The sequence below is a fragment of the Pezoporus flaviventris genome, unplaced genomic scaffold, assembly GCF_033815535.1.
Source record: "Pezoporus flaviventris isolate CSIRO_AGI_PZ_B2104156 unplaced genomic scaffold, CSIRO_AGI_Pfla_v1 ptg000213l, whole genome shotgun sequence".
NCBI lineage: Eukaryota > Metazoa > Chordata > Aves > Psittaciformes > Psittacidae > Pezoporus > Pezoporus flaviventris.
In genome coordinates this window covers 12,694,142-12,720,276 of record NW_026892761.1, presented here as the reverse complement: position 1 = coordinate 12,720,276, position 26,135 = coordinate 12,694,142, and the positions used below count along the sequence as shown (strand labels likewise).

Genomic DNA, 26,135 nt, shown 5'->3' with positions numbered 1-26,135 from the left:
CCAGTCTGAGGGTGATGCTGGGAGCTGGTTTTCACCGGTTGTGCTGAGGGTAACGCAGGGAGTAGAAGCAGAGCCACAGAACAGCCTCAGGATGTGGGGGCTGAAAGATGCCACCCAGCACTGCACCTGCAGTCCTGATCCAGCTCTGGGGCAACAGCACAAGAGGGACGTGGAGCTGTTGGAGCAAGGCCAGAGGAGGCCACGGAGATGCTGCGAGGGCTGGAGCAGCTCTGCTCTGGAGCCAGGCTGAGAGAGCTGGGCTGGGTCAGCCTGGAGAAGAGAAAGCTCCTGAAGGGGAGACCTGAGAGCAGCTCCAGTGCCTAAAGGGGCTGCAGGAAACCTGAAGGGGCTCTTTATGCAGTGTGTAATACAGCTTCCCCTGCGTGCTGTGGGCACAAATGCGCTCTCTCTCCTCCTGAGCGGCTGGTTCATTTTCCTCTCTACCGCTCGGTGCTGTAGAGCACTGCCCGGCCCAACCCTGCTCACAAGAGCGCCTCGTTTCCTTGAGTGATTTCCACCCGGAAACTGTTTCTGCCCCAGATCTCTTTATGATTTAACCTCGTTCACCCCACGCTGTGCCTGGCCGGGGTGTTCGTTACGGACACACGTGCGCGAGGAAACAGCAGTCGTGTATCCAGTAACGGCTGGGTGCTCGGTGCATCGGTACCGTGGTCACAGAGCACGGGACGTGTCCGTGCTGCCCCCCCGGTGGGAGCGTGTGACGGGAGCAGGCCGAGTACCTGAATGATCAACATAAATCACCATCAACGAAGCAACCGCGGCTCTGGGTGTGAGCAGTTCATGCTCGTAACGGGCGGTTCAGGGCCGTCCCCTCGCGCTATCGCGACAGCTCGGTCGGTCGCGACACGTTCCCACCACCGCCAGCTCCCGCTAACGTCACGCTCCCCGTGACGCCGCTTCCTGGTTCCGCTTGGCCAACCGCACCTTCCCGCCGTGCTCTGCGCCGCTCTCGGCCCGCGACTACAACTCCCAGCATCCCCTGCGAGCCGCTCCCGCCTGCCGGCGCTGCGCGGCTGCCGCGGGGCACGCCGGGAGCTGTATGCGGGGGCGGAGGGGCGGGCTGAGGCGGGCGGGGTCGCGGAGCCCTGCGGGAGAGCGGCGGCGGCGGCCGGTTCGTGAGGGGGTTCGGAGGGAAGGGGGTGCGTACCGGGGCTCACGGCCGTGCTCGCAGCCCCCGCCTCACACAGCGGCCTCGGCGGCCCGGCCCGGCCCGGCCCGGCGCGGCGCAGCGCAGCCTAGCCCAGCCCAGCCATGTCGGGGCTCCTGGGGAAGCTGTTCGGGACGGGCGCCGGCGGGAAGGGCGCCGGGAAAGGCCCGTCCCCGCAGGAGGCGATCCAGCGGCTCCGCGACACGGAGGAGATGCTCAGCAAGAAGCAGGAGTTCCTGGAGAAGAAGATCGAGCAGGAGCTGGCGGCCGCCCGCAAGCACGGCACCAAGAACAAGCGCGGTGAGCGGTGGGGCCCGTCCCCCGGCAGCGGCAGGGCCGGGCTCGGCTGCCCGTGGCGGGGGGGGGGCGGCTGGGCACAGGCCCCGCTGTGTGCCCGCAGCCCCCTTCCGTGCTTGCGCCTGGCCCCGCCCCGGCGCTGCCCGTCCGGAGCCTGGGGAAGGGAAGGGCAGGGCAGGGCAGCCCTAGTCTGGGGGCGACTAACGCGGAGCCGCGTCACTCCTGCCTGGAACCGGGTCGTAAGGGTGCCTGGCTCCTCTGAGCGAGGTCCGGGTTCCGCTCCGTGGTGTCTTCGTTCAGGAAGAGGCGAAGCGAGGCCGGGTGTTGCTGCTGTGTGCAGGAGCAGCGGGGAGAGCAGCGCACCCGTGCGGGATCAGGCGTTGGTTTACTGTGTTGGTTTTGCTTCTAACAAGAAAAACTCCATACCAAAACTCTGCTGAATTTGAGGATTTGGTTAAATATGCTTTTATTGTCGTCAGGGAGCCCTAAAGCTGTATGTGGCTTGTAAATGGATATTAGAAACAGGTGTTTACTGGTGGAACCCGGTCTTTCGGGGGGGGGGAAGGTCTAGCTATGCATATACAAGCTGTGCTTGATATGCCTAAAGGGGCTACCAAAACCTGGAGAGGGGCTTTGGACAAAGGGCCTTTATGAACAGGCCAAGAGGAATGGCTTTAACCTGCCAGAGGGGAGACTGAGACGAGCAGAAGCTCTTCCCTGTGAGGGTGCTGAGGCGCTGGCACAGGGTACCCAGAGAAGCTGTGGCTGCCCCATCCCTGGCAGTGTTCAAGGCCAGGTTGGACACAGGGGCTTGGAGCAAGCTGCTCTAGTGGAAGGTGTCCCTGCCAGTGGCAGGAGTTGGAGCTGGATGAGCTTTATGGTCCCTTCCAAAGTAAGCCAGTCTGTGGGTCTGTGTGCTAGTGGTCTGCCAGCCTGAAGACAAGAAGTGAGTTGTCATCTTGTGTATTTCAGTGCTTGGCTGAGCTTCTTCCTTTTTCTGCAGTGGTTGTTGAAAGTGGTGCCTTCAGGAAAGCAGAGTTTGCTTTGTGTCAGGTTTGCCCTCTCTGTGCTGGGTGACAGTAGGAGGTTCAGCTCTGGCTGTGTAGCTGTGGCTCCAGCTCTTGGCCAAGTAGCAGGGGTTAATTTACAGTAATTACTGATAAGGTTCTGCTTCATATCTGTCCTTTGGTCAGTACTTTACGCCTCCTTTCACACTTCAGAGCAGTGTGTTACACCAGGGCTGCTGCTCGCGCTGTGTTTGAGCAATAGAGCACCCAAGAGTGTGGTTGGGTTTTGCAGCAGGGACTGTGGCAGAGGCCTCACTTCTGCTACCCCAGGTGTCTTCTGAAGGACTCAATAGAGCCTGACTTCAGGCTTGACCGAGTTAACTTCTAAATCACATTTATTGCAACAGTTTTAATAAGTCTGAGTTTCTGGTGCAGTTTTGAACCTAAGAGGAGAACTGGGCTTAAAAGGAGAACTAAAATCCATCTCTTTCTATTTTTCCCCTTCTGCAGTTTCTGCATCTTCTGTCTTAACAGTGGTCCTGTTGAACTTCTAAACTTCTCTTTCTGCTGCTGGTTGTGGTCTTTGTCGTGCTCTGCTGTAATGTTATCTCTCACTGCCTTTCTGTGCATGCTGCCCTTCTGTGTGCTCTGGAGCACTTTGGGCAGTGGAAGGATCAAGTTTCTTTGGGGGTGGAGGAAGAAGCAAAACCTGCCCATTCACTGGCAGGATTCTGGGTCAGGCTAATTGAGGTCTGCAGAAGAACAGGATCCTGGTGAGTAATCAAGGAGCTGTGAAAGGAGAAGGGCTGGGGATGGGCTTCTGCTGTAAAACAAACCCTTTGTTTTTCTAGAGGACTCCTGAAACTAAGAGGCCACCTTTTGCTACTGGGCTGCTCTAAAGGCAGCTGATACCTGCTTGCTGGGGAGTGAGGTTCCCTCAGCACAGACTGAGGGGCTACTCATTTATCCCCGTCACCAGCTGAGCTCCAACACACTGCACTTTGAATATGCAATTGTTTGGGTTTTTCCGTCTCTGGCTTCAGGCTGGTTTAAAATCCAGGAATTACTTAATTTTGGTGCAGAGTCACTTAAATTCATAAATAATTGAAGTGAAAGTAAAAATATGTTGGTTTATGTATACGAGTCTGTCTTTTTAATGGAAACACTTTGATATAGTTGAAATGTTTTAGGTAAAACCAATCAAAAACAACTAACCAGAGATTAGTTTTTAAGTTTTAAGCTTCAGGAATCCTTAAGCTTTGTTAGTTCTCTGAGATTTGAGCATTTTACTCCTTCTGTATATACCTGCTGTCCATAGGGAAGTGCACTGTGGGTGACGTCTGTGTAATGCTCAGCTGGCCAGAAGAACACAAATGTCTGCAGCAGTGGGGCAGGGAGCTCCCCTGAAAGCTACCTGGAAAACCTGGAATGCTGTGTCTGTTTTCTCAGAGGAAAGCTGCCTTCTGGCACACTTGGGGTGAGGAGAGGAAACGTTCCCTGCTCCACAGCACACTGTGGAATTGTTCGGGTGCCAAGTGAGCTGTGTCTCTAAAGGCTCATTGAGTAATTCCTGCTGCACTTCTGGAGTCTAAGGATCGCACAGAAACTTAAAGGCTTCTGGCAGGGTTTTATTAATAATGAACTTACTATATATGTATATTTTTCATAACCTGCATTTAGGATGTCCATGCTGTACAACCAGCCAGCTCCTCATGAAACTGAAGTTAAAAGCTTAACTTTCTGGTGTAGATTTCCTCAGTCTGTGCTGTTTCCTGGCATGGGAGGCTTTCAGCATTTACTTATAAGTGCCTTTTTTCTGGGTCTTCCTGTTCTTTCCTGGCTGCACAGATGTGGCACTTCTGTGACCACTGTGGCTTCTGAGGGAGCTCAAGTCGTTTCAGTCTTCTTTTGCTTTTTTCATTCACTCTGATGGCTCCTTCTCATTAGTCCACAATATGGAGCCAGGCTGAGAGAGCTGGGCTGCTTCAGCCTGGAGAAGAAAAGGCTCTGGGAGAAAGAGCAGCTCCAGTGCCTAAAGGGGCTGCAGGAAACCTGGAGAGGGGCTTTGGACAAGGGCCTGTAGGGACAGGCCAAGGGGAATGGCTTTAACCTGCCAGAGGGGAGACTGAGATGAGCTCTTAGGCAGAAGCTCTTCCCTGTGAGGGTGCTGAGGCGCTGGCACAGGGTGCCCAGAGAAGCTGTGGCTGCCCCATCCCTGGCAGTGTTCAAGGGCAGGTTGGACACAGGGGCTTGGAGCAAGCTGCTCTAGTGGAAGGTGTCCGTGCCTGTAGCAGGGGGTTGGAACTGGGTGAGCTTTAAGGTCCCTTCCAGGCCAAACCAGTCTGGCATTCTATGATAATATCAAAATAGCTCCTGAGGCAGGAAGAGGTCAACAGACTTCAAGTGTTAGGTTGGTGTGAGGCCCCTCGGTTGCTTGTGCAGTGTGTTAGGGAGACCATGGTTGTGGCTTTAATGTGCATGGTGTTTTTTATTCATGGGATGAAAAACTTTTGAGAAGAAGGCTGATAGATCTCTTTAGAAGGGTTTCTTGAGAAGATGCAGGTTGATGTTCCCTATTCTGGGGAGAACTGGGGTTATGTTGTGTTTTGGTTTGTGTTCTCGTGGAAATATTCAATGTCCTTTTGAGAACAGCAGACAGTTGGGTGTTTATCTTACTTTTTCTTCTTTTTTCCTCAAGAGGCTCCTCAGCACCTTTAGCAGCAGCGCAGCATGGTGCAAACATCCCTCAGCCAGCATCTCCCTGGAGTTCAAATGTCTTGAAAATAGATGTTGCTTTAACAAAAGAAGTGGCAGCTCTGAGCTCAGTGGTTTGGGAGTGCTGTGCTGCTGCTGCAGCCTTTCATTCCGCTCCAGTTTGTCCATATGGAGGTGGCTCATTACACAGGCATACTTTATCAGGCACTCAGACTTCACAAACCAAACCAAACTGTTGGATCTTGCCAAGGTTATGAAGTTCTGGGGCTCAGTATTCGGTTTCAGCATACTCAAGCTGATCTTAATCACTACTGCTCCAGTTTTACTCCTTTCCTTGTGGCTGTTGCTTCATCACACAAAGCCAAGCTGCCAGGGGAGTACATGCACATGTAAAGAAGCTACAGGTTAGTTCCTCGATCTCCGGCTGCTTATAGAACCATACAGCACTGCAGCACTCTCAAAGGGAAGAACTTGTGCCTGTTCTGTTCTAATCTCCCCTCTGGCAGGATAAAGCCATTCCACCTTGTTCTGTCCCTACAGGCCCTTGTAAAAAGTCCCTCTCCATATGGGGGGCTCCTTCTCATTTTGAAATGACAATTCCAGAATCTGTTTCTGGTGGAAACCCAAAGCTCAAATTATGCTTTGATATTAAAATTACAGTAGGGAGAGGAGCCTGACACTGTCCTGTGGGGCCATTTTCATAAGTAGTTCATTCTAGACTTTAGATCGGGGTGAATAAATGCAGTTACGTTCCTGCCTGCCACTAGATTTTGCCTTTTGTCCACAGAGACCAGAATGGGTGACAAGCTAATATCATGCCAACATGCAGTAAATACGCTCAGGCTTTAGCAGGAGGCTGACATTTCATGATCTCCTGTCAGCTGTGATTTTTGTTGGGCAGTGGGTTTAGTGCTCTGGTGTCAAAGTTTCTCTTTCATTGTAATTTAATAGCACATTTTTTTAGCTCTGATGACTGGGTACACAGAATGAATGCAAACCCACCCCTGTAGAATTCAGGCTGTTCCTGGAAAGAGAGCACTCCTATGTTCCACCCTGTATGAAATCAAACAAACCAGAGAGCTGGGTGTAGGCTGAAGCCAAAAGCCAGGATTTTATGCCCACCCCCAGCTTACAGTAAATCACAGGGCTGCCACATGTAAGTCAGTTTGGCTGATTTGATGGAAAATGTACTGTTCATCACCCCCCTGCCTCTTTAATCTGTCACATCAGTCTGCTGCTCTGGTTTGCCTGTTGCTGTGTCTGGAACTGCCTCTTTCAGTAGCAGCTGAGTTAGTTAACTAGAAACTAACTAGTTAGTAACATGCTGCTGGTGCTTGGTAGTGTGGCTGTGGAACTAACACTGGCTCATGCTGAGTGATGTGGCTGCCACAAGCTGCCTTGTCCTGCCTGTTCCTCTTGTGCTGGTGTTAGCACTGGTGTGGGCAGTGCGTGAGGTGGATTACTTTGCTGATCCAGCCAAAACTGAACTCTTTTAAAAATAAAAGGTTGTTTTCTGCACTTAACCACATAAACGCTGGGGCTGGCAGGGGAGGGAGCCAGGAATGTGTCTGGAAGGATGAGGGCAGTTCTGCCTGCCCTGCTTGGTCAGCTTAGAGGCACTATTTGTGATAAAATGAATGTGATGTGATCTCCCAGGCAGGGGCCCAACTGTTCAGTAACCCCAGAAGCTCCTGCATGATGCTGTGGGCAGTTTTCTTCAGCAGTTTGAGTAGTTCAGAATATTGCACCAATCAGGAATTCAAGGAACAGAAAACTGCAGCCTCAGGCCTGGCTACAGGTAGAGACTTGAATGACCAGAGTGGAAGGGCTTAGACATTAATGGATTGCTTCCAAAAATGCTTTTAAGGTCCTGCTTGATACTTGGCAAGAGAAGTGGTCTCTGTTTCGAGTCAAATACAGTGAACCTGGTTTTGTTTCCATGATGCTGATGCAGGGGAAGCAGGAGTCCTACAGCAAACATCATCCAGCCCTTCTTTTAGTACTTCATTCTGCTGTGCTCTAAGTCATAGTCTGATGTGAAATGCATTTTTGAGTTCCAGGTGCTTAAGCATAAAGCAGGGCTTCTGCAAGAGAACTGACAGCAGTGCTGGTCGAGTCCTTCATTCCCGCTGAGATGAGTTGAGCATTAACCACCTCTCTTGGGAAAAGTGTGATAATCCCTCTGTTAAAATAGGTGTTTAAAAAGACAAAACTTGTAGTGTGTAGTTCTGCCCTACCTGTGTTTAACAAAGGGTTTTGGAGACTGCTGGAGTATAGAACAGGAATGGGGGGAGTCTCAAACACCTTTTAAAACAACTTTAAAAAGTGGCATAAATAAAACGAAAACTCTGGCAGATGTATCAGGAACTGAATTTGATGCAGTACATCCTTCCTCTGTCGCTGTTCTTGTATCACGCCCTATCAGAAGGGAAATCTGGCATGTTTGCAGCTGCCTACTTTGGGTTTATTACCTTTTTATCTCCAGATGTGCTCATGTTGGATTCTAGAATCAATTTAAGCTCCAGGCCCAGATACTGAATCCTGCTGAAGGAGTGCTGGTTCAAAGCTGGAATTTGCAGGTGATGCATGTTGTTAACTTGCTGTAACCCCTTCAGGCTTGTGCAGAAAGCTGTTAGGTTGTTTCTCACCAACAGAATTAGTGCTGTCCAGTGTGTAGCTGGCCCAGGATCTTATTGTGCTTTGCACTTGTATCATTCAGGCCTGTCAATTCCTTCCTGCTTGTTCTGACTGGATTTTGGGGGGAACCATGTGCTCATACTTGGGCTTCACCTGGGCTGAGCAGCGGGATTGCAGCTGGACCTGCTGGGATGTCAGGGGTGTCTGGATGCTGGGTGCTTGGGTACACTCCGTGGTGCAGCCTGCCCTGCTGCTGGGCGCACAGGTCACTGTAGGAAGGGTGCTGCATCAGGGCTTGGAATTCATAGTGGTCACTGCTCCTTACCTGACAAATCCCAGTGCTTCCAGGCCTGAACTGATGGGGAAGGTTATGGCCATGCTTCATTGCTGAGCAGGGGATTAACCGAACACACAAGGGAGGGATGGTGTCACACCAGGAGGAGCCTGCAGCCAGTTCTGTCCATGAAAAGGATTATTGGTTGTTTTGCAGTTGTTCTTGGGTTTGGCGTTCAGGAATGACCTGCACAGAAGGGTATCACCACCTCTGAGCTCTTGTAGTTAGTTGCCTGTTCTGCTGCACTGAGTGGACACGTTTGCAAGACTTGTGTTGCAGCTCTGCATGTCCACAGGCCTCTGTGCCTGCTTTTCTGGTAGCCCCCTCCTGCCCGCAGAGACGTTCTGCATTGCTCCTGTGTGCTTGTTCTTGCTGGAGGCAGCAGCAGGCTGGGGGTGCTCTGTTGGCACTCAATGAGTCTGGCTGGGAAGAGACCACTGTGATGATTTTGGCAGCTTTTTGCTCTCCCCTGTGAAATCCCATCTGTTTTGGAAAAAACAAAGTTGTTAACATTGCCCTGTGTGTTTTTTGAGGCAGTGTGTGCTGCTTGTTCCAGAGACTTTGCATGGGATGTGGTGTGAGCAGGGAGGACGTGGCCTGACCTGCAGCCAGGAAGGCTCCAAAAGAGAGAGTGTGGAAGTGGGGTCTGGAGTAAAATCCTTTTGTTCACTCCCAGCACTTAGAACTAGGCGATTCTTGCAAAACTATAAATTGAAGCAGCTTGCATTGTTTTCCATGAAGTTTGCAGCCAGTTGTCCAGCAAACTGGACACAAAGTACCTGAAACAAAAAGGATGCAGTTGAAGGGTTCTAAATAGGCCACATGTCAGATGTTGATAAACCTTTGCTTTCCCTCAGACAAGCCAAGGCCACAGCGCGTGATAAGGAGGTTAGTTCTGTTATCATCCCAGTGGAGTCTGAGCAGAAGCAGCATCACAGTTGCTGAAGATGTTGGCAGAGGGAGGCAGCTCTGCTTGCAAGGATGTGCTCAGATTGCAGGTGAGGAACCTTCCCTGTGGCCAGTACTGAGGGCAGTGAAATGGCCACAGTGAGCTCCTGCTGGTGGGAGCACAGGAGAGCACAAGTTGCCCTAGTGATGCTCGGTGCCTGGCTGTGGCAAAGGCAATAATAGTCCTGCCCATGGTGTCCTTGCACTTGGAAGCCCGGTTGGAAAAGGTCTTCTGTGGCTTCTTCCAGGTTCACTGCTGGAATGAAGCCTTGCCAACAATCATTTTTATAGGGGCAAATATAAGAATAGGGTAATGATACAGACAGTGGTTATCTTGAAAGTCTTGTCCTGATTGGCAGCAAATGATGGAAGTTTGGGGTTGTCCAAATAGCCATCCCTTTGGTACACACTGGGACGTGCATGCTGATTCTTGTGTGCAGCAAGTGAGGGCTGAGCTCAGAACAGGTTTTCATGACTGCTGCATTTCTCATTCTGAACTTCTTCACCTGCCTGTGCTCCTGCAGACCTTGCCCTCCCCCATTTCAGGGAGCCCGCTCACCAAGTGCTATCAGTCTAACTCATGCTCCATCCTGGGCTGTGCTGCTGCACCTTGCAGATCAGATCTGGAGCCATAACCAGACAGTACCATCTTCCACTGCAGCTACTCTCCAGCCAGCAATTGCTTCCAAACAGAGTACAAGATGAACAGGGCTCTGTCCCTAGTCCCTCATCCAGTAGCTGTGATGTGTTGAGGTCAAGAATTGGTTTAGACACCAGGTAATCCAAGAGGCTTGGCACCGTGGCCACCACCCTGCAGGCACAAACCTCCTCAGGTGGCTGTGTAACTGCATCTTGAGCTCATTTGGTTACTGCCAGGTTCCTCTACGCTTTCAAAGGCTTGCGGTATCTTTCACTGTAAAACATGACTTTTTGGAGTCCCTCTTTCATAACATCAGCTATGTTGGCTCTTCCACTAATGTGGTGCTGTGTTACGTGTTACCAAATATCCACATTGTAAGTGCATTTCATGGCTTGGCAGGAGCTTATTCAGGTTTAAAGATGTCATGTTTACTTCCAGGTGACTGCACTGAGGTGGCTCGGATGTAGTGGAACTGAAAAGAAGCACAAAGGCCAGGGTGACAGCAACATCAGCCAGTGGTATTCAGAAACTTGCAGGTGATTTTTGGTTAGTTACGAAAAAAAACAAGTTGCTATAAAGCAAACTTCATTGTGGGCTGGCTACGAGCTGTGGACAGTCACTACAATCCCCCCTGAATAACATGTCTTGATGGCATCCCCATGGTGGGCTCAGCATGGGCAATGTCCTGGGAGGAAACCCAGTGGTAGAAAGTCTCTTCTGGGAAGTGCTTCCCTGGCAGCACCATTGGCTTCGGGAGCTGGGTGCTGCTGAAGGGAGCAGGATTGCCACGAGGAAATGCAGTTCTGGCCTCAGGAGGTGCACTGCAGTGTGGCCAGTTACGTGTGTGGAGGGGGATTCAAGGAGTACAAGTGAATTTTTTGATTGAAATAAGTATGGTTTCTCTTATTCGCTTTAGAACGTCTGGGTTTCTGAAGGTTTGTGGTTTTGAGTTTTCTCCCTTTTTCGTTAGTTTTGGAATCTGAGCATACATAAAATAAGTTTTCATCTCTCCAAATAGCAGAACTTCACCAGATGAGATGTTAAGAGAAGTGCTAAATATTGTGACAGCCTCAACGTAATTCTTAGGCTTGGCAACACTCTAATAGCAATCGCCCAAAGCTGGAAAATGCCTCATGGATTTACCCAGGCAGCCATTGGCTTCATTCCCCAGGAACAAAAGGTCTCAAAATGGGTCACTAAGGATAAAATCTTCTGAGTTCTGTGACTTGATCGCAAAAATAGTATTAAGCATAAGGAATTTGGTTGGTTGGGAATTTCCCTGTGAGAAAAGAAGAGTTTTATGCAATCCCAGCCTAGTTTGTTTTGGAAGGGACCTTAAAGCTCCTCCAGCTCCAACCCCTGCCACGGGCAGGGACACCTTCCACTAGAGCAGCTTGCTCCAAGCCCCTGTGTCCAACCTGCCCTTGAACACTGCCAGGGATGGGGCAGCCACAGCTTCTCTGGGCACCCTGTGCCAGCGCCTCAGCACCCTCACAGGGAAGAATTTCTGCCTAAGAGCTCATCTCAGTCTCCCCTCTGGCAGGTTAAAGCCATTCCCCTTGGCCTGTCATTATATTACTCTGTGTTTCAGGAACACCACTGTAGTCTCGGATTCTGACCTTTGGAAACACTTTCTGTGCTCCACATGGAAATGGCTGTGACTAGTTCATAATGAGGGAGCATGACAAGGAAGCGTGTTACACTTCCAGCCTTGCACGTCAGCCATGGCATGTGGGACAACATCAACTGCTGGTGCAAAGGTCAAGCTGATGCTGCTCAGAGCACTGAGCAGTGCTGCAGTCACTGAAGGAGGTGGTGGTTACTGTTTGCTGTGGGTATTGCATGGATCAAAGCTGTGATTGCTGGTGTACTTTTTCCCGTTTACGTTTTTATAGCTGTTTAGAACAGGAGTGCTGATGTTGTTTAATCTCTTGCACAATAGACTAAATGTTCTGGCACTGCTTTGCTCAAGAGGCAGTTGTAATCTTGTGTTTTAAGTACAGATAGGACAAAAATCTTCTTCTAAGAAGTTTGGTAAGATTAATGGGATTTATAGCTACCTTTTTAGCTGCTTGAAGTACTGGAGGACATTTTGTGAATTGCTTTAATTCGCCTTTTTGATTCCTAGGATTTTTTTTGCGACATTGTAGGCACTTTGCTAATTCTCAGTAGAATGAGAGATGGGAGTTGGTGCTTAAGATTGAGCTCCTCCACTGCAGGCAAGGCAGCCAGTGACTTCTTACTCCTCCTGATGCCTCTTGTTTATCCCAGTTCAGGGGCAGTGAGGATGCTGGTTGTGATTAAATTTGCTGCTGAGGCATATGCCAGGAAGACAGAGTGGTATCTTCAGGAGCAGCAAGAATAATGATGCTGCTTTCTGTTGAGCACATTGCAGATGGATACACAGTGCAGTGTGCCAGGCAACAGGAAGTTGAGCATCTCAATCATCTTTAGTGTCTGGGCTTTCTGCTGGTGACCCTTGCATCTGGGGAGCTCTTCTCCAGGTATCTTGCACTCTTTATTTTGGTGTGTCTGATGTTTGGTGTACGTAATAATATGTGAGGCTGCTCTGGAACTCTTTCATCCCATATGAATACAGCTGGTGTCCTTCTGCAGTGCTGTCTCTGCTGCTGCCATTTCTTCTCTCGTTTGCCAGAGACAAGGTAAGAATTAGATGCAAGATAAAGTTATATTCCCCCTCAGTCGGAGTTAATAACCCACGTGTCTTCTTGTTGAGAAGCCTTTTACTTTAGAAATGAGTGTGATTTTCCAGCCCATATTTGCAGAGGCAGCAACCAGTGGGGTTAAACTCTGGGTTCATAAACACGTGGACCTTGATACAGGTCTGGTTTTGAATCCAGTGAAACTCTTCAATTATATTCCCAGTTTTCCTCAGTGTTCTTTGAAGTAACTGGGCCTCCTGCTCCTCTCAGGTTGAGACATGTTTTTGTCAGCAAAATCTGGAGTTGCCAGGATGTAGAAGTCTTAAATTCTTCCTTGTTTGTATCTGCAGATCTATGTTTCTACTAGTGATATTTAAGAGCATTAATTTCTACTAGTGATATTTTAAAGCATTAACCCAGTAGAATTGCTGTATGTGTAAATAGCCCATTAACATTGCTTGTCCTCAAGTGCAGAAGCAGTACTTATTTGTAGGAGGACTGCTGATTTTTAACTAAATCACCCACATGTTCATAGTCAGTTTTTCCTCTCTGAATGCAGTACCATGTAGTAAAATTGTTTTTATTATCTTGCAGCTTCTTATCACAGTGGAGGTTTTTCTTATTTCACTTAAAGTGCTGTAAATATTGCAAGGAAAAGATGAAGATTTATAATGGCTCTGTTAATAATAATTATATACAGGTTGAAATACTTCAAAACCACCTAGAATCATAGAGACTGGTTTGTGTTGGAAGGGACCTTAAAGCTCATAGAGTTCCAGCCTCCTGCTGTGAGCAGGGACACCTTCCACTAGAGCAGCTTGCTCCAAGCCCTGTGTCCAACCTGACCTTAAACATTGCAGGGATGGGGCAGCCACAGCTTCTCTGGGCACCCTGTGCCAGCGCCTCAGCACCCTCACAGGGAAGGGCTTCTTCTTTATATCTAACCTGAACTTCCCCTGTTTCAGTTCAAACCCATTACCCCTTGTCCTATCGCTACAGTCCCTGATGAGGAGTCCCTCTCTGGCATCCTTTTAGCTCACTTCATAGACTTGAAGCTGCTCTGTGGTCTCCACGCAGCTTCTCCTCTCCAGTCTGAACAGCCCCAATGTTCTCAGGTTGTCTTTGTACGGGAGGTGCTCCAGCCCCTGGTCATCCTCATGGCCTCCTCTGGGCTTGCTCCAGCGGCTCCATGTCCTTCTTATGTTGAGGACACCAGAACTGCACACAATGCTGCAAGTACACTCATGAGAGCAGAGTAGAGGGGCAGGATCTCTTCCTCATGAGAGCAGAGTAGAGGGGCAGGATCTCTTCCTCATGAGAGCAGAGTAGAGGGGCAGGATCTCTTCCTTTGACCTGCTGTCACGCTGCTTTTGATACAGCCCAGGATACATGAAATGAAATTCTTACACATAGCATTTCTTGAGAACAAAGTGGAGTTATTTGGGTGAGCAGTCATGCTTTGCACACAGTGCTGAGGGAGGAGGAGAGCCTGGCTACGTGACTCCACTGTTTTCACTTCTGAATGTGCACTACTCAAACCATAACACCAGTTCCTGCTTATCAGTCCTGTCGGAGGGCTGGGTGCACCTCTGGTAGGCAGAATGATGAAACCCTTCTTGTTGTTCACCTGGACAAACAGGAAGTGTGAAACTGCTGGAATTTCTGAAGGGATCTATCACGGAAATGCAAATCAATAGGAAATTTTGAATAGTAATTTGGAGTTCATCAACTGAAGACTAAATAAATAAAACCCCCTCAATGTCAGACAAATACACCCTCACAAAACCCAACCCAGCTAACACAAACCCCCAAACAGAGGAAGAAATTGCTTTTTATGTGTTATAAAATATTGTGTGTTAAAAAGGCTGTTAAGTGGTCTTCAAATGTACTTTAATATGTGTTCTTCCATTCAAGTTGTTCTATCAGTCAGTCCAAATCCAACTGCTTTTGACTTGGCTGCTGTTGTACTGGGCTGACTCCTCTCTGGGAGCTGATGTTTCCTTTGTGAGATTCTCTGTGTAAAGAGGACCTGCAGAGGTTAAAGTCTGGTGTCATTAACACTGAGCCATTTTCTATTGCTTTGCCAGTGGAAAAGGGGACATAAATTATTGAAATCCATTTGAAGTGGTCAAAGCTCTGTGCTGAAATCTTTATGAACAAAAATTGGCTCCAGCATCCCGGTCATAGCAGCTGATAATAGAGACAATGGTCATATCAAAATGTCACATGGAGAAGCTCATTTTGAGCCTGCTCACTGTATCCTGATGGATGGCAGGAGTCACCCAGGTAGTTTTAAATGTATTACCTTTAATTTAATTGTAATCACATCTGTAACTGCTCTTCCCCAGTGAATACCTCATACCTTCTGCTGAAAACTTTACTAAAATATGACTGTTATCTGTTTGTTGGTTTTTTTTTTTTTTAGGCTATTTTAAGTGCATGTAATTCATAATGCACATTGTACTTAGGAGCTAGACCACACGCTGGGCCTGTTAGTGATAAGGTACAGGTTGTAAAGGAGGTGTAAAATACTGAGTGGTTACTGGCGGGCTCTTGCTATCATCTTGGAAAACAAAACTGCCATGGGGTGAGCAGATCTTTCTGCTGTCATTGGGTCTGTGTTGGTTCATTAAGTGAAGGTTATCTTAAATGGTGAACTCCTTTTTAATAGGAAATTCGAAGTCTACCGCCAGTTTTCTCTGCCCCAATCAGTTATCTAATCCCTGGCTGTTGAGCAGGTTAGGAGAGTAATTTGTCTGTTTGTTGTTGTAAAATGGTTCAGCAACTACTGCCTTCTCCTCATACTAATGGGTTTATAAGTAATAGGGATATAACATGTAGAGACCTTCTAACAGTCTTCCTGTTATCTTCTAACAGTGCCTAAAGGGGCTACAGGAAACCTGGAGAGGGACTTTAGACAAGGGCCTGTAGGTACAGGGCAAGGGGAATGGCTTTAACCTGCTGGAGGGGAGACTGAGATGAGCTCTTAGGCAGAAGCTCTTCCCTGTGAGGGTGCTGAGGCGCTGGCCCAGGGTGCCCAGAGAAGCTGTGGCTGCCCCATCCCTGGCAGTGTTCAAGGGCAGGTTGGACACAGGGGCTTGGAGCAAGCTGCTCTAGTGGAAGGTGTCCCTGCCCGTGGCAGGGGTTGGAGCTGGAGGAGCTTTAAGGTCCCTTCCAACGCAAATAATTCCATGAAATTTCAAGAGTAAGTTAATCCCAACCCAAAGACAGGATGCTCTGGGAGGAGAAACTTGTGGTGTCACTGAGCACCTTCCGTGGAGCATCCCTTCACACCAAGGGAAGGCTGCTTATGGGGCAGTGAGTGCTGACTATCACCTCTCTGTACCTGTTCCTGGTGTGCAGGTTCCTCTGCACCTGAACTCTGGCTAGGCTGGAAAATAAAGGCTTTAAACTTAATATGCGGTCACAGGTCCTGCTGAAGCGGTTCCACAGCAGTTAAAGCTGGCTATTAAATGATGCTGCCTACCTATGTAATTACTGTCTTGGCAGCAGTGAAGGCATCATTAGGGGTGTGGAGCCCAAGGGTTGCCAATGCCACAGCTGCCTGATGTGACAGCAGCCCTCATGAAGAGCAGAGATGGGCCGTGTTGCACCTGGACTTGAAAGGCACATCCATTTCTTGCATGTGTGTGATGCCAGAGGATGTGTTTGTAGCCTGTTATCTCTAGTTCCTATTTATTTCAAATTCTGGAAACTTTTATTTTTTTGCAGAGAAAGAGCCAATGCCATTCCCATCTGGTGAAGTACTGAGAGCTTTGACTTCAATGAAAACTTAAAAAGGGTTTATTTCTCTTGTAGTACCTAAGATTTCAGTAGGGTTTATGCTGATGGTATAGACTCTTTGCAGGAAAAATGGTGCAGCTGCTCACTAGTTTCAGAAATCAGTGCTTAAATAGGAGATAAAGTAGCTGTAGATCAGAACAGAATCACCTCCTTGGATCTACATCTCTGTCAGGTACCCCCATCCTGTAAGGTATGTAAAGTATGATGGCAACATGTGGAACAGCTGCAGGTCTGTTGTCTCTCCTAACACAGACTGGTGCTGGTCCTGCATTTCAAGCAGGGTTCTGTGGCTCTTCCCCCTTGCCTATGTCTGACTGGGAAATGGCCCCTGGCTCCCATTGATGCCTCCAGATGGACTGTTACTGTAAAAATTCCTTGGGAGCTTTGAGCTGGGGGTATTGATGTGGTGCTTATCCAGAAAGAGCTGCAAATTGGGCAGTCAGGCCTCAGAGATGGAAAACTGACTTAACTGCAATGGTCTTAAACAAACATGAGGATGCTGCAAGGGCTGGAGCAGCTCTGCTCTGGAGCCAGGCTGAGAGAGCTGGGCTGGGGCAGCCTGGAGAAGAGAAGGCTCCTCAAGGGGAGACCTGAGAGCAGCTCCAGTGCCTAAAGGGGCTGCAGGAAAGCTGGAGAGGGGCTTGGGACAAGGGCCTGTAGGGACAGGCCAAGGGGAATGGCTTTAACCTGCCAGAGGGGAGACTGAGATGAGCTCTTAGGCAGAAGCTCTTCCCTGTGAGGGTGCTGAGGCGCTGGCACAGGGTGCCCAGAGAAGCTGTGGCTGCCCCATCCCTGGCAGTGTTCAAGGCCAGGTTGGACACAGGGGCTTGGAGCAAGCTGCTCTAGTGGAAGGTGTCCCTGCCCGTGGCAGGGGTTGGAGCTGGATGAGCTTCAGGGTCCCTTCCAACACAAAGCAGGCTGGGATTCTCTGAATGTGAGTGTCCTGTTTTTTTGTTAACTTTTCAGCTTAATAAAACCTTCTAGTTATAAACAAGAACTTTACATTAAAAGCTGGTTAAGCTGCAAACCCAGCTGAAAATAAATTGCAGGAAGCTGTGATCATCTAATTTGAGGCCCTGAGTGCCTTATTCCACATTCCTTAGTGCTTTAAGCTGCAAAAAATGGCAATCCCTTGTGTAAGATTTTCCTCAGTGCAGAAGCTCATTTATCACTTTGATGTTAATCGACCTGTGCTAAATATTTAGTCCAGACTGCCCAGACCCAGAAACTCTGTGCATTTCCCTGTGCATAGTGTTGGGGTTGTGGAGCAGTCCTTGCTGCATTTAGGCTACTGCAATAGGTGTTTCATAGAGGAGGTTGAGCAGGGGCTGGGCAGGAGCAGTGCTGCAGCTTGCGCCCAGGTGGGAGAGCTGTGCTGTCTTCAGGGCTTGCAGTGGATCCCTGCTCTGCTGTGCAAGCTGGAGGGCTATGTACGGTGCTTGTAAAAGCAGGAGCCTTGATCTCTGCCTACAAATGATAAATGAATGAAGGAAAGGATTTCTAACACAGAATGGAGGCTGGCAGTGCATTCTGGTACACTTGAACTGGTGTGTGTGGGAAAGGGAGGGCATAGGGTCACAGTCCTGATACAAGCTCATCACAAGGTCTTTTACAATGATTCTTGCAGTGTTTGGTGTCCAGGCAGCTTGTTTTCAAAGTACATAAGCACGAACTGCAGCTAAACTGTAGCTGTTCTCAGAGAAAGCTGCAGTGGGGAGCTGTACATAAATTGTAGTTCACTTGGGCTTGTGTAATGGTTGTAAAATCTCTGGGTTTGCCAATAATTCTTCATGATGCACAAAATCCTCCATAAAGAATGTCTAATCGCTGACACTTCCCCAGCATCTGTCACTACATAACCACAGCCCATTAACAGCTTTATCTTTGAGTAAGAAAACTTTATATATCCTTAATAAAGCCATTAGCACAGAATTAACCAGAACTAAATACACCAGCAGTGTGTTACTCAGCACTTTGTGATCTGGCGTAAAGCTGGAACATGTCAGATGATGTTTGTGTTGTGCTTGATTCCGCAGAGCAAATGCTGTCATGTGTTACACAGAACCCCAGGCCTGTTCCCGCTCCTGTCAGATGAGGCTGGATGTTGGACTGGACCCAAAGTACTGGGGAGATTCACTGGTTGTTGGAGTGAAAGGCAATGAAGGGGCTTATTTTGGGTCTTTGGGTTCTGCTGGAACAGTGGAGGTGACCTGTGCTCTGTGGTTTCAGTGGCTTCTGCTGAATTAACCTGTGTGACTCTGTCCTTGACAGCCTTGGCAGTGCTTCACAAAGTACTTCTTCATTCTCTCATCCATCAGTGTAATTCTAAAGTAAACCAATCCAGCATATTCACAGCTAGTTGTAGAACTGAAGATATGTGTAAGGTTCTGGATGCCAGGGTGTCATCTTGAAGGACTGTCAAGCTTCTCATGATGGCATCTGACAAAGTACAGAGTGGCTGCAGGACCAGTCTGCTTTTAGGAGAGGAGCTACTTCGTGTGTATTATGGGACCATACTCATCATGCCACAAACTTATCCCCCTCAGAGCAGAGATGAGGGAAGCTGTCTGCTTCACTCCTGGAAATTTGCGAAGGTTTGAGATAACATCACTTAGAGATTGAAGGGTCCAAAGCCTTTATTTGCCACCATTCCTGGTGCATGTGACTGAGCTTTGGGAGGTCACAATGTGGATTTTCAGCAGAGCTGATCCTGTGTCATGTTAACTGTTTCCTGCTGGGAGTCTCACAGAGATGTATAGCACTGAAGGAATGAAGTGTGCATGTGGCTGAGTTCAGGAGCCGGGAGCAGGACTGGCAGGACAGAGCTTGTGTCCATGCTGAGGTTGTGAAGTACGCAGGGCTTGAAGCAACCTGCTCTTGTGGAAGGTGTCTCTGCCTGTGGCAGGGGCTTGGAACTGGGTGAGCTTTAAGGTCCCTTCCAACCCAAAACATGCTGTGATTACGTGACCAAGACTGTCATGCAGTGGACAAGTCTGTTTGTAACAAAAGGAGAAGTAGAAACACCATGAAGGGAAGCTGCACTTGGGCCTTACTCATTGTTACACTTGGTGTTGGTCTGTTAGTGCTCAGAGCTTGGTAGGTTTTGCACACACTGCAGCTCCTACCAAAGCTTTTAGCCACATACAGTGCAGATCAGATGCAGATGCAGTTTGTGTTCACTGACAGTATTTTGGGAACAGTGTGGTACCTGTTGCCTGTCCGGGTGTCTTGGGAAGAGCTCGCTGTTGCCTGTTGTCATCCATTGGGTGCATACCTGTCTGGGTGGGGTGGAGCTGAGCTTGGAGAAGTCTTAACCTGTGCAGCGAGTTGGACCAGTCCTCCTGCACTGGTGGATCCCTGCTGGGTGTAGAGTTCTGTGTTGGTGCTGTTGTGGGTGGGCTTCTCTTGCAAGAGCTTGCATTGTACAACTGCCTGTGAGCAGCAAATGGCTCAAACCAGGTTCAGTGGTGGCATCTCTCATCTCATGTCCGTCTGTAGAGACTGTTGTGTGGACAGGACCTTGGACTAATAGGGAACATGCACAAAGCTTGTTTTTATAGAAATTCTTCTAGATATGTACAAAATGTGCATTTCAAAGCATTAAGCGGCAACGCTGAAGAAACACTTGGTTTGTATTTGAATGAGCTGCTCCTGTAGGAACCTGTTGCAGCTCTGTAACCTCACCTGGCAGGAGCTGCACCAGCAGCTGTGCCCTGATGTGTTGGAGTGATGGTGAACAAGGATGTTTTTAGGTGGCTCAGCTTGGCTATTGAACCTGCTGGGTTTTGTAGTGTAGCCTCTGGTTTGTGGTGTGTTATGAGTGATCCTTGAATAGTTTCTTGGCGTGCTTCTTTGTGTGACAAGAGGTGGGCAGTGGGCATATGGCCACCTTTAAACAGCTTTGTTGAAGGAGGTGAACACAAGGTTAGGCAGCTTAGTTTATCTAGGAAGAAGAGGGGACAGCAAGCAATAGAATGTGCAATGTACTCTGTGCTGAGTGGCGTTTGGGACAAGATGTGAATGGCTTTTTGGACATAAATCTCACAAATCCTTCCCTTTTCTTTGTTCAGCTGCTCTTCAGGCCCTGAAGCGTAAGAAGAGGTACGAGAAGCAGCTTGCACAGATAGATGGCACATTATCAACAATTGAATTTCAGAGGGAAGCCCTTGAGAATGCCAACACGAACACTGAAGTGCTTAAGAACATGGGGTTTGCTGCTAAAGCTATGAAAGCTGCTCATGACAACATGTAAGTTATTCCCTTCTGCATCTTTCCATAGGACCTTTAGTTTGTCGTTTGTTTGAGCTGCTAAATGCCAAGTGTTTCATAAACCAAAGGTAGAGCTAGAGGAGCTTAATGTTCTTTTAAAATGCTCTAACTTAAGCTAAAATACTAGATATACTTTGACATTGAACAAAATATGCAAGTATCATGCTTTCTTAGTTTCCTACACTTTTGTACAGCACAAAGCTGCTGTTTTTGTCCAAAAGAGAGCTAGCACCAGTGTAGTCTAAAGCAGATGGGAGGGTGCACCAGTTACAGATCCATCTAGTAGCAGTGAGCATTTTAAACCTCAAGGGAAGACTTTAATGTCTTTCTGTGCAGTGGAGTTTGTGTTTGTAGCAGTAATTAAAGGTAAACTGCATTGTGGGAATCTTGTACTTGCTCCAAAAGCAAATTATAGATGTAATAATGCTGGATGAGGGCACAGTTTATTATTAATAATGGTAATGCAGAAGAAAACCTCTTCGTATGAAGGCTTTGTATATAAATGCTGTGAGCTAAGCTGCAAGGGCAAAGTAAAATACACATACACAGTTTTGTTGAGATGGGGATAGCATTCAGATTTGCATGCAAAGTATATTTTGGGAAAGGACCTTATAAATATCACCATGGTGTGGTGTCTCTGCAGAACCCAAGAAATAAAGCCTGAAGCATCTCTTGGGAAAGTGTCTGATTCTATTGAACTCTTTCCTTTCTTTTCCAGGGATATTGATAAAGTAGATGAATTAATGCAGGACATCGCAGAACAGCAAGAGCTGGCAGATGAGATTTCAACAGCCATCTCGAAGCCAGTAGGATTTGGGGAAGAATTTGATGAGGTATGCTTGAAATTTGCCTCTTGATATCATAGAATCATTTATGGTGGAAAAGAGCCTCAAGCTCATTGAGTCCAACTGTTAACCCAACACTGCCAAGGCCACTAAAGCATGTCCCTAAGCACCACTTCTACATGTCTTTTAAATACCTCTAGGGATGCTGACTCATATGAGATCTTTCTTTTAAGATCTGCCTATTGCATGTGTCTAGATGTAGTTCTAGGATGTAAGTTCTCTCCTAGAACCTGTTACTGGCTGTTCTTACAGTGCATACAGCAGCTGTGGCCCTGACTTTCTGCTGAGAATGCTCTGATTTGAGAATGAACTTAGATTTCTTGTTCCCTTCACTGCTTTCCTCACCTACTGAGAGCTCATGTACAGGAATTCAGGCTCCTGATCTCCTCACTTTGCTCTCATCCTGTGCATTTAAGCTATTCTCTTTAATAATATGACCATATAAACCTAGTTGCTAATAAATATGACTTAAAATTTCTTCGTCTTTTTCTTCTTTTTCCTCCTTTAAAACCCTAGGATGAACTCATGGCAGAACTAGAGGAACTAGAACAAGAAGAACTAGACAAAAACCTGCTGGAAATAAGTGGTCCCGAGACAGTACCACTACCAAATGTGCCCTCAATATCAATACCATCAAAGCCAGGTATGGATGGAGCTTTACCAGAAACATCTTGGATTGTTTCAAAGTATGTTTATTGCAACTGCCAGCTCCTCAGACATGAGAGATGTAACTGCAGGCAATGCAGAGATGTTGCTTCATGAATCACAAATATATCTAGTGCTGTTTCTCCTTGGGGGTAACCTGCCTTTCAGGACCATGCAAATGAATATCCATCACAGGAACAGTTATTATCTCTTCTAGCACTACCAGTTTATCCACAGCGTGGGTGATGCTCAGGGTAGAGTGGAGATGTGTTAAAAGGAAACCTTCTGCCAGTAGCTACTGGCCCAACAGGGAGGTAATCTTGACAGACATCCTAAAGCAGAAAAAAAGGGAGTGGAGAGTAAATGAGCTCTTGGAATTAGTCCCAGGCTGGTGCAGATTCCCACACTGAGCCATGCTTCCTGGCTGCAGCTTTGGTTTTCAACTTGATCACAGCTTTTGGTTGGAACTAAGCTCAGAGTCCCCTTTGGGGATGGCTGTTGGTGCCTCTGATGTTTGAATATACTCAAGCCAGACAGTACCAAACTTTGGTTATCCCAGTCTTAGAGCACATGTATCTCGGAAATCTTAATTACTGTGACGATTTTACATGGGGAATGGGCAGGAAATGTTCATATTTACACAGGCAGTTCAAAGCTGCTGTTAAATGTGAACTACTCTTCTATGCACTAGAATACCTCATGAAATATCCCTGAGCTGGAGTACCTGGCATGCGTTAACGGATATGACACTTTAGTAGCCTATTTTGCTGAATCTGCCTTAGTGTGTGATGAATAAGTTGTTTTCCTAATGTGTTTGCCTAAATAAAAAAAGCCCAAAACAATAGTGGTTGAAGGTATTCCCAGTTGGTCAGTGTGTCTGTAATTACCTTGCTCCCCTTGCAGGCTTAAAAGGACTTGGGCGACATCAGACACTGCCAAACAGCAAGGTTCTACTTTAGGTGGCATGCTGTGAAGTTTGCTCCTTGTGCCTTTATAGTTCTTCTCTTATGACAGAATTGATTTAGTGTTTTCCTCATTGTGTCTTGGTTGGCAGCGTTGCTGACAAGTGATGATGAGAGGGGAGTAGGTTCTATCAACATAGCTTAAATCTGAGGCTTCATCTAGCTTCAGATCCAAAAGCAGAAGAAATAGATGAAATAAACATGTGCCTTTTCATTTGATTTCCTAGCTGGTTAAATGGTTTTTGTTCTCTAAAGAGTCTTTGGGTATGGATATTAAACCATACCGATTTGAACCCAGGTACACCCAAATACATAATATTCTTGCATTATATTAGGTAGAGGTGGCTATGCACTAGTAAGAGGCTTTGTAATTGTGCACATATTTAACTGTACAGCATAAGAGTTATGTAGACAGAGCACTTTCTGAAAAAAATAATACAAATTATGAGTGTTTTTGTAGTAAAAATGATGAGTATAAAACTCAGTGTTTTATAGGTTATATGTTAAGCTGCTTTTGGATGGAAATTAGAATTCCATTACTGTATTTAAAGGGCATCCTACTTAAATAAAACTGCTCCAAAGCTGGCGTTTGGGAAACTCTGGGGTTCTAGGATGGTGCTGGGTGAGGATTTGGTGTGGCTTTGGTTTTGTTTTTGTAACCTAAATTGTTTGTCACTTAAAATTGACTTAATAGACACCAGGATTAAAGGTTTACTTTTGGCCATCATAAGTCAGGCTTTCAAAGCGGCTGCTTCACCTAACAAGGCATTGGAAGGAAGTAATGTGCCTTCTGCAGTGGAGCTGCCTCTATTACCTCCTTTTCAGTCGCTGAATGGAAAATGCTCGCGAGCTTTCCTGCTTTTCCAGCTCTCAGGAGCTGTCTGGATTTTGATTTAATCGGTCTGAATGAGAAACTTTCAGCTGTTGCCTGTCAGCTGAGTTGATGTCAGAAGGAATTGAGGGAAAAGCTGGTTTTGTTTACGGGAGACTGGAGGAGCTTAGTATAGCAAACCAAATTCCAAACTTGGACAAATGATAGGTCTGGAGTTTGCCTTAAAGCTGACTCAGTTCTCTCTTACACAGATGCTTCATTGGGAATGACACAAACCACTTTGAGTAGGAATTGTTTGACCCTTTTTTTCCCTTTGAAGCAAAACCATTGCAGCTATTTCTGGGTTAAAACCTTTTTGCTCAGTTAATGGTTTGATGTCCAAAGACCGAATTTGTCCCATTATGACAGATAGCAGCATTTGCTCCCCTGGAAGGATGAGAAATGATAGCAAGGCAGTGCTGCTCAACATTCCCATCCAACCTGCTAGAGGAGAGCAGTAGCCCATACCCATAGTTAGCTCTTCAGCCCCTTGAGGAGCTTGAACTGTCATGGGACTTGGAGGTCTCCCAATTCTGTACCTGGTTAGACCAAATCACAGTAGAATCATAGAATCCCAGACTGGTTTGGGTTGGAAAGGACCTTAAGCTCATCCACTTCCAACCCCGTGCCATGGGCAGGGACACCTCACACTAGACCATGTCACCCAAGGCTCTGTCCAACCTGGCCTTGAACACTGCCATGGATGGGGCATTCACCACTTCTCTTGGGCACCCTGTGCCAGCGCCTCAGCACCTTCATAGGGAAGAACTTCTTCCTTATATCCAACCTGAACTTCCCCTGTTTCAGTTTGAACCCATCATCCCTTGTCCTATCACTACAATCCCTGATGAAGAGTTTCATTTGTTGCCCTTTGAAGACTTCATGATGGAATAAGGAATTAAGTTTTTATGGGGGCAATGTTGTAAAATGGGATGAGTTCCTGTAAGAAACTGTCCCCCTGAGAGGGGCTCAGAAGCTGAAGGCCTGGAGTCTGCTGAAGGCTGATAGAAACCAACAGACACCACTAGTCACATGTTACCCTTCATGCAGTCTGTGTTCCTGCATGCAAGCTGTTGGTTTTCCACTTGAAGTGGTAACATCAGGAAGTTCAGCCCATGCTGGTTTCTCCAGAAGGCACCTTTTACTTCAGTTCGTGTGTGGTTTTTATCCTCTGCTGGCATTTGGTGCTTCATGGATTGGTTTGGTCAGTGGCACGGAGGCTTCCCTTCTGCAAAGAATCACGTTCTGCCAAGATTCTCACTCATTGGTTTCCTTTTCATGTTTTGCAGCCAAGAAGAAAGAGGAAGAGGAGGATGATGACATGAAAGAGCTGGAAGCTTGGGCAGGAACTATGTAACCACAGCAGTAACCGGCTGGCAAAAGACTTTGATTACCTATTCTGGGTGCAAATGTGTTGTGTTGAGGAGAAAGCATAAGCAAAATGTCTTTATCTTTAATTTTAACCCGAAGCAGTGGGAGCTGCATTGCTGTTTTCTGCGTAGCATGGTCTGCACAAAGGAAAGAGAGGGGAGCAGAGGGAATTGCCTGCAGTTTAGACGGTTGAATTGCTGTAAAAAGGTCTTTGCAAAATCAAAACATTCAGCTTTTGGACTGTGCTGCTGCCACTGCTGGATCTTCATCTGCAAACTTTGGGCCATATTGAATTGAAGTCAGCTGAAAAAAGAACACTCTGTCATTTTAAGTCAGTTTAAGTGTGTCTAGAAGTCTCGTAAGGCATTTCCAAACCAGGACAAGTCGTAAGCCACCATCGGCTTCTTATTGTGTTTAGGCGCAAGAATGCTTTAGGTTTTTAGTTCTTTGCAAGTTCTATTTATATCCCTTGACTGATTTGTGGCCAGCCTTGTGTTTGTCACTGCAGCAACCTAGTCACTACTCCCATTTCAATTGGTCAGGAGGCTTTGCAATTGGCAGATGCTATCTTGGAAGTAGGGAAGGTTTCAGTTTCAGTTGTACATTTTTCTACCTAGCACTACAATGTCGATTGCTTTTTTGTGATAATTCATAACCCATTCAGGTACATGCACACAATTATTTTAATTAAGAAACTACTATGGATTGCACTGTATTAAATATCTCGATTAATTTTCACCTGGGGCTGTTGGTGTCAGTTCTTTTGTGGTGTTTAATCTGGCCATAACTTACCTGCAGTTTGGCCTCTTTCTACATGAGTAACATATGGTGTTTAAAGCTAGTTGGGTGTATGTACTACACTTGCAGAAAACAACAGCTGAGCAACACTGCCAGAGGGCTGCTTCAACTGGTTTATTGTAATGACACTGTGGTCCCTCATGTCCAAATGCCCACACTAA

The 26,135-nt window shown here is 47.3% G+C and overlaps 1 protein-coding gene across 1 annotated transcript; it reads left to right on the top strand.

Annotated features, from left to right (window-relative positions):
• The first annotated feature begins 1,252 nt into the window (after positions 1-1,252).
• On the top strand, positions 1,253-25,914 carry CHMP4B (charged multivesicular body protein 4B). Its single transcript, XM_061441460.1, has 5 exons — positions 1,253-1,468; positions 20,284-20,461; positions 21,201-21,315; positions 21,844-21,970; positions 25,095-25,914. Exons 1-5 carry the CDS (start codon positions 1,273-1,275, stop codon positions 25,160-25,162), a joined length of 684 nt encoding a protein of 227 aa, XP_061297444.1. The 5' UTR covers positions 1,253-1,272; the 3' UTR covers positions 25,163-25,914.
• Positions 25,915-26,135: the final 221 nt, after the last annotated feature.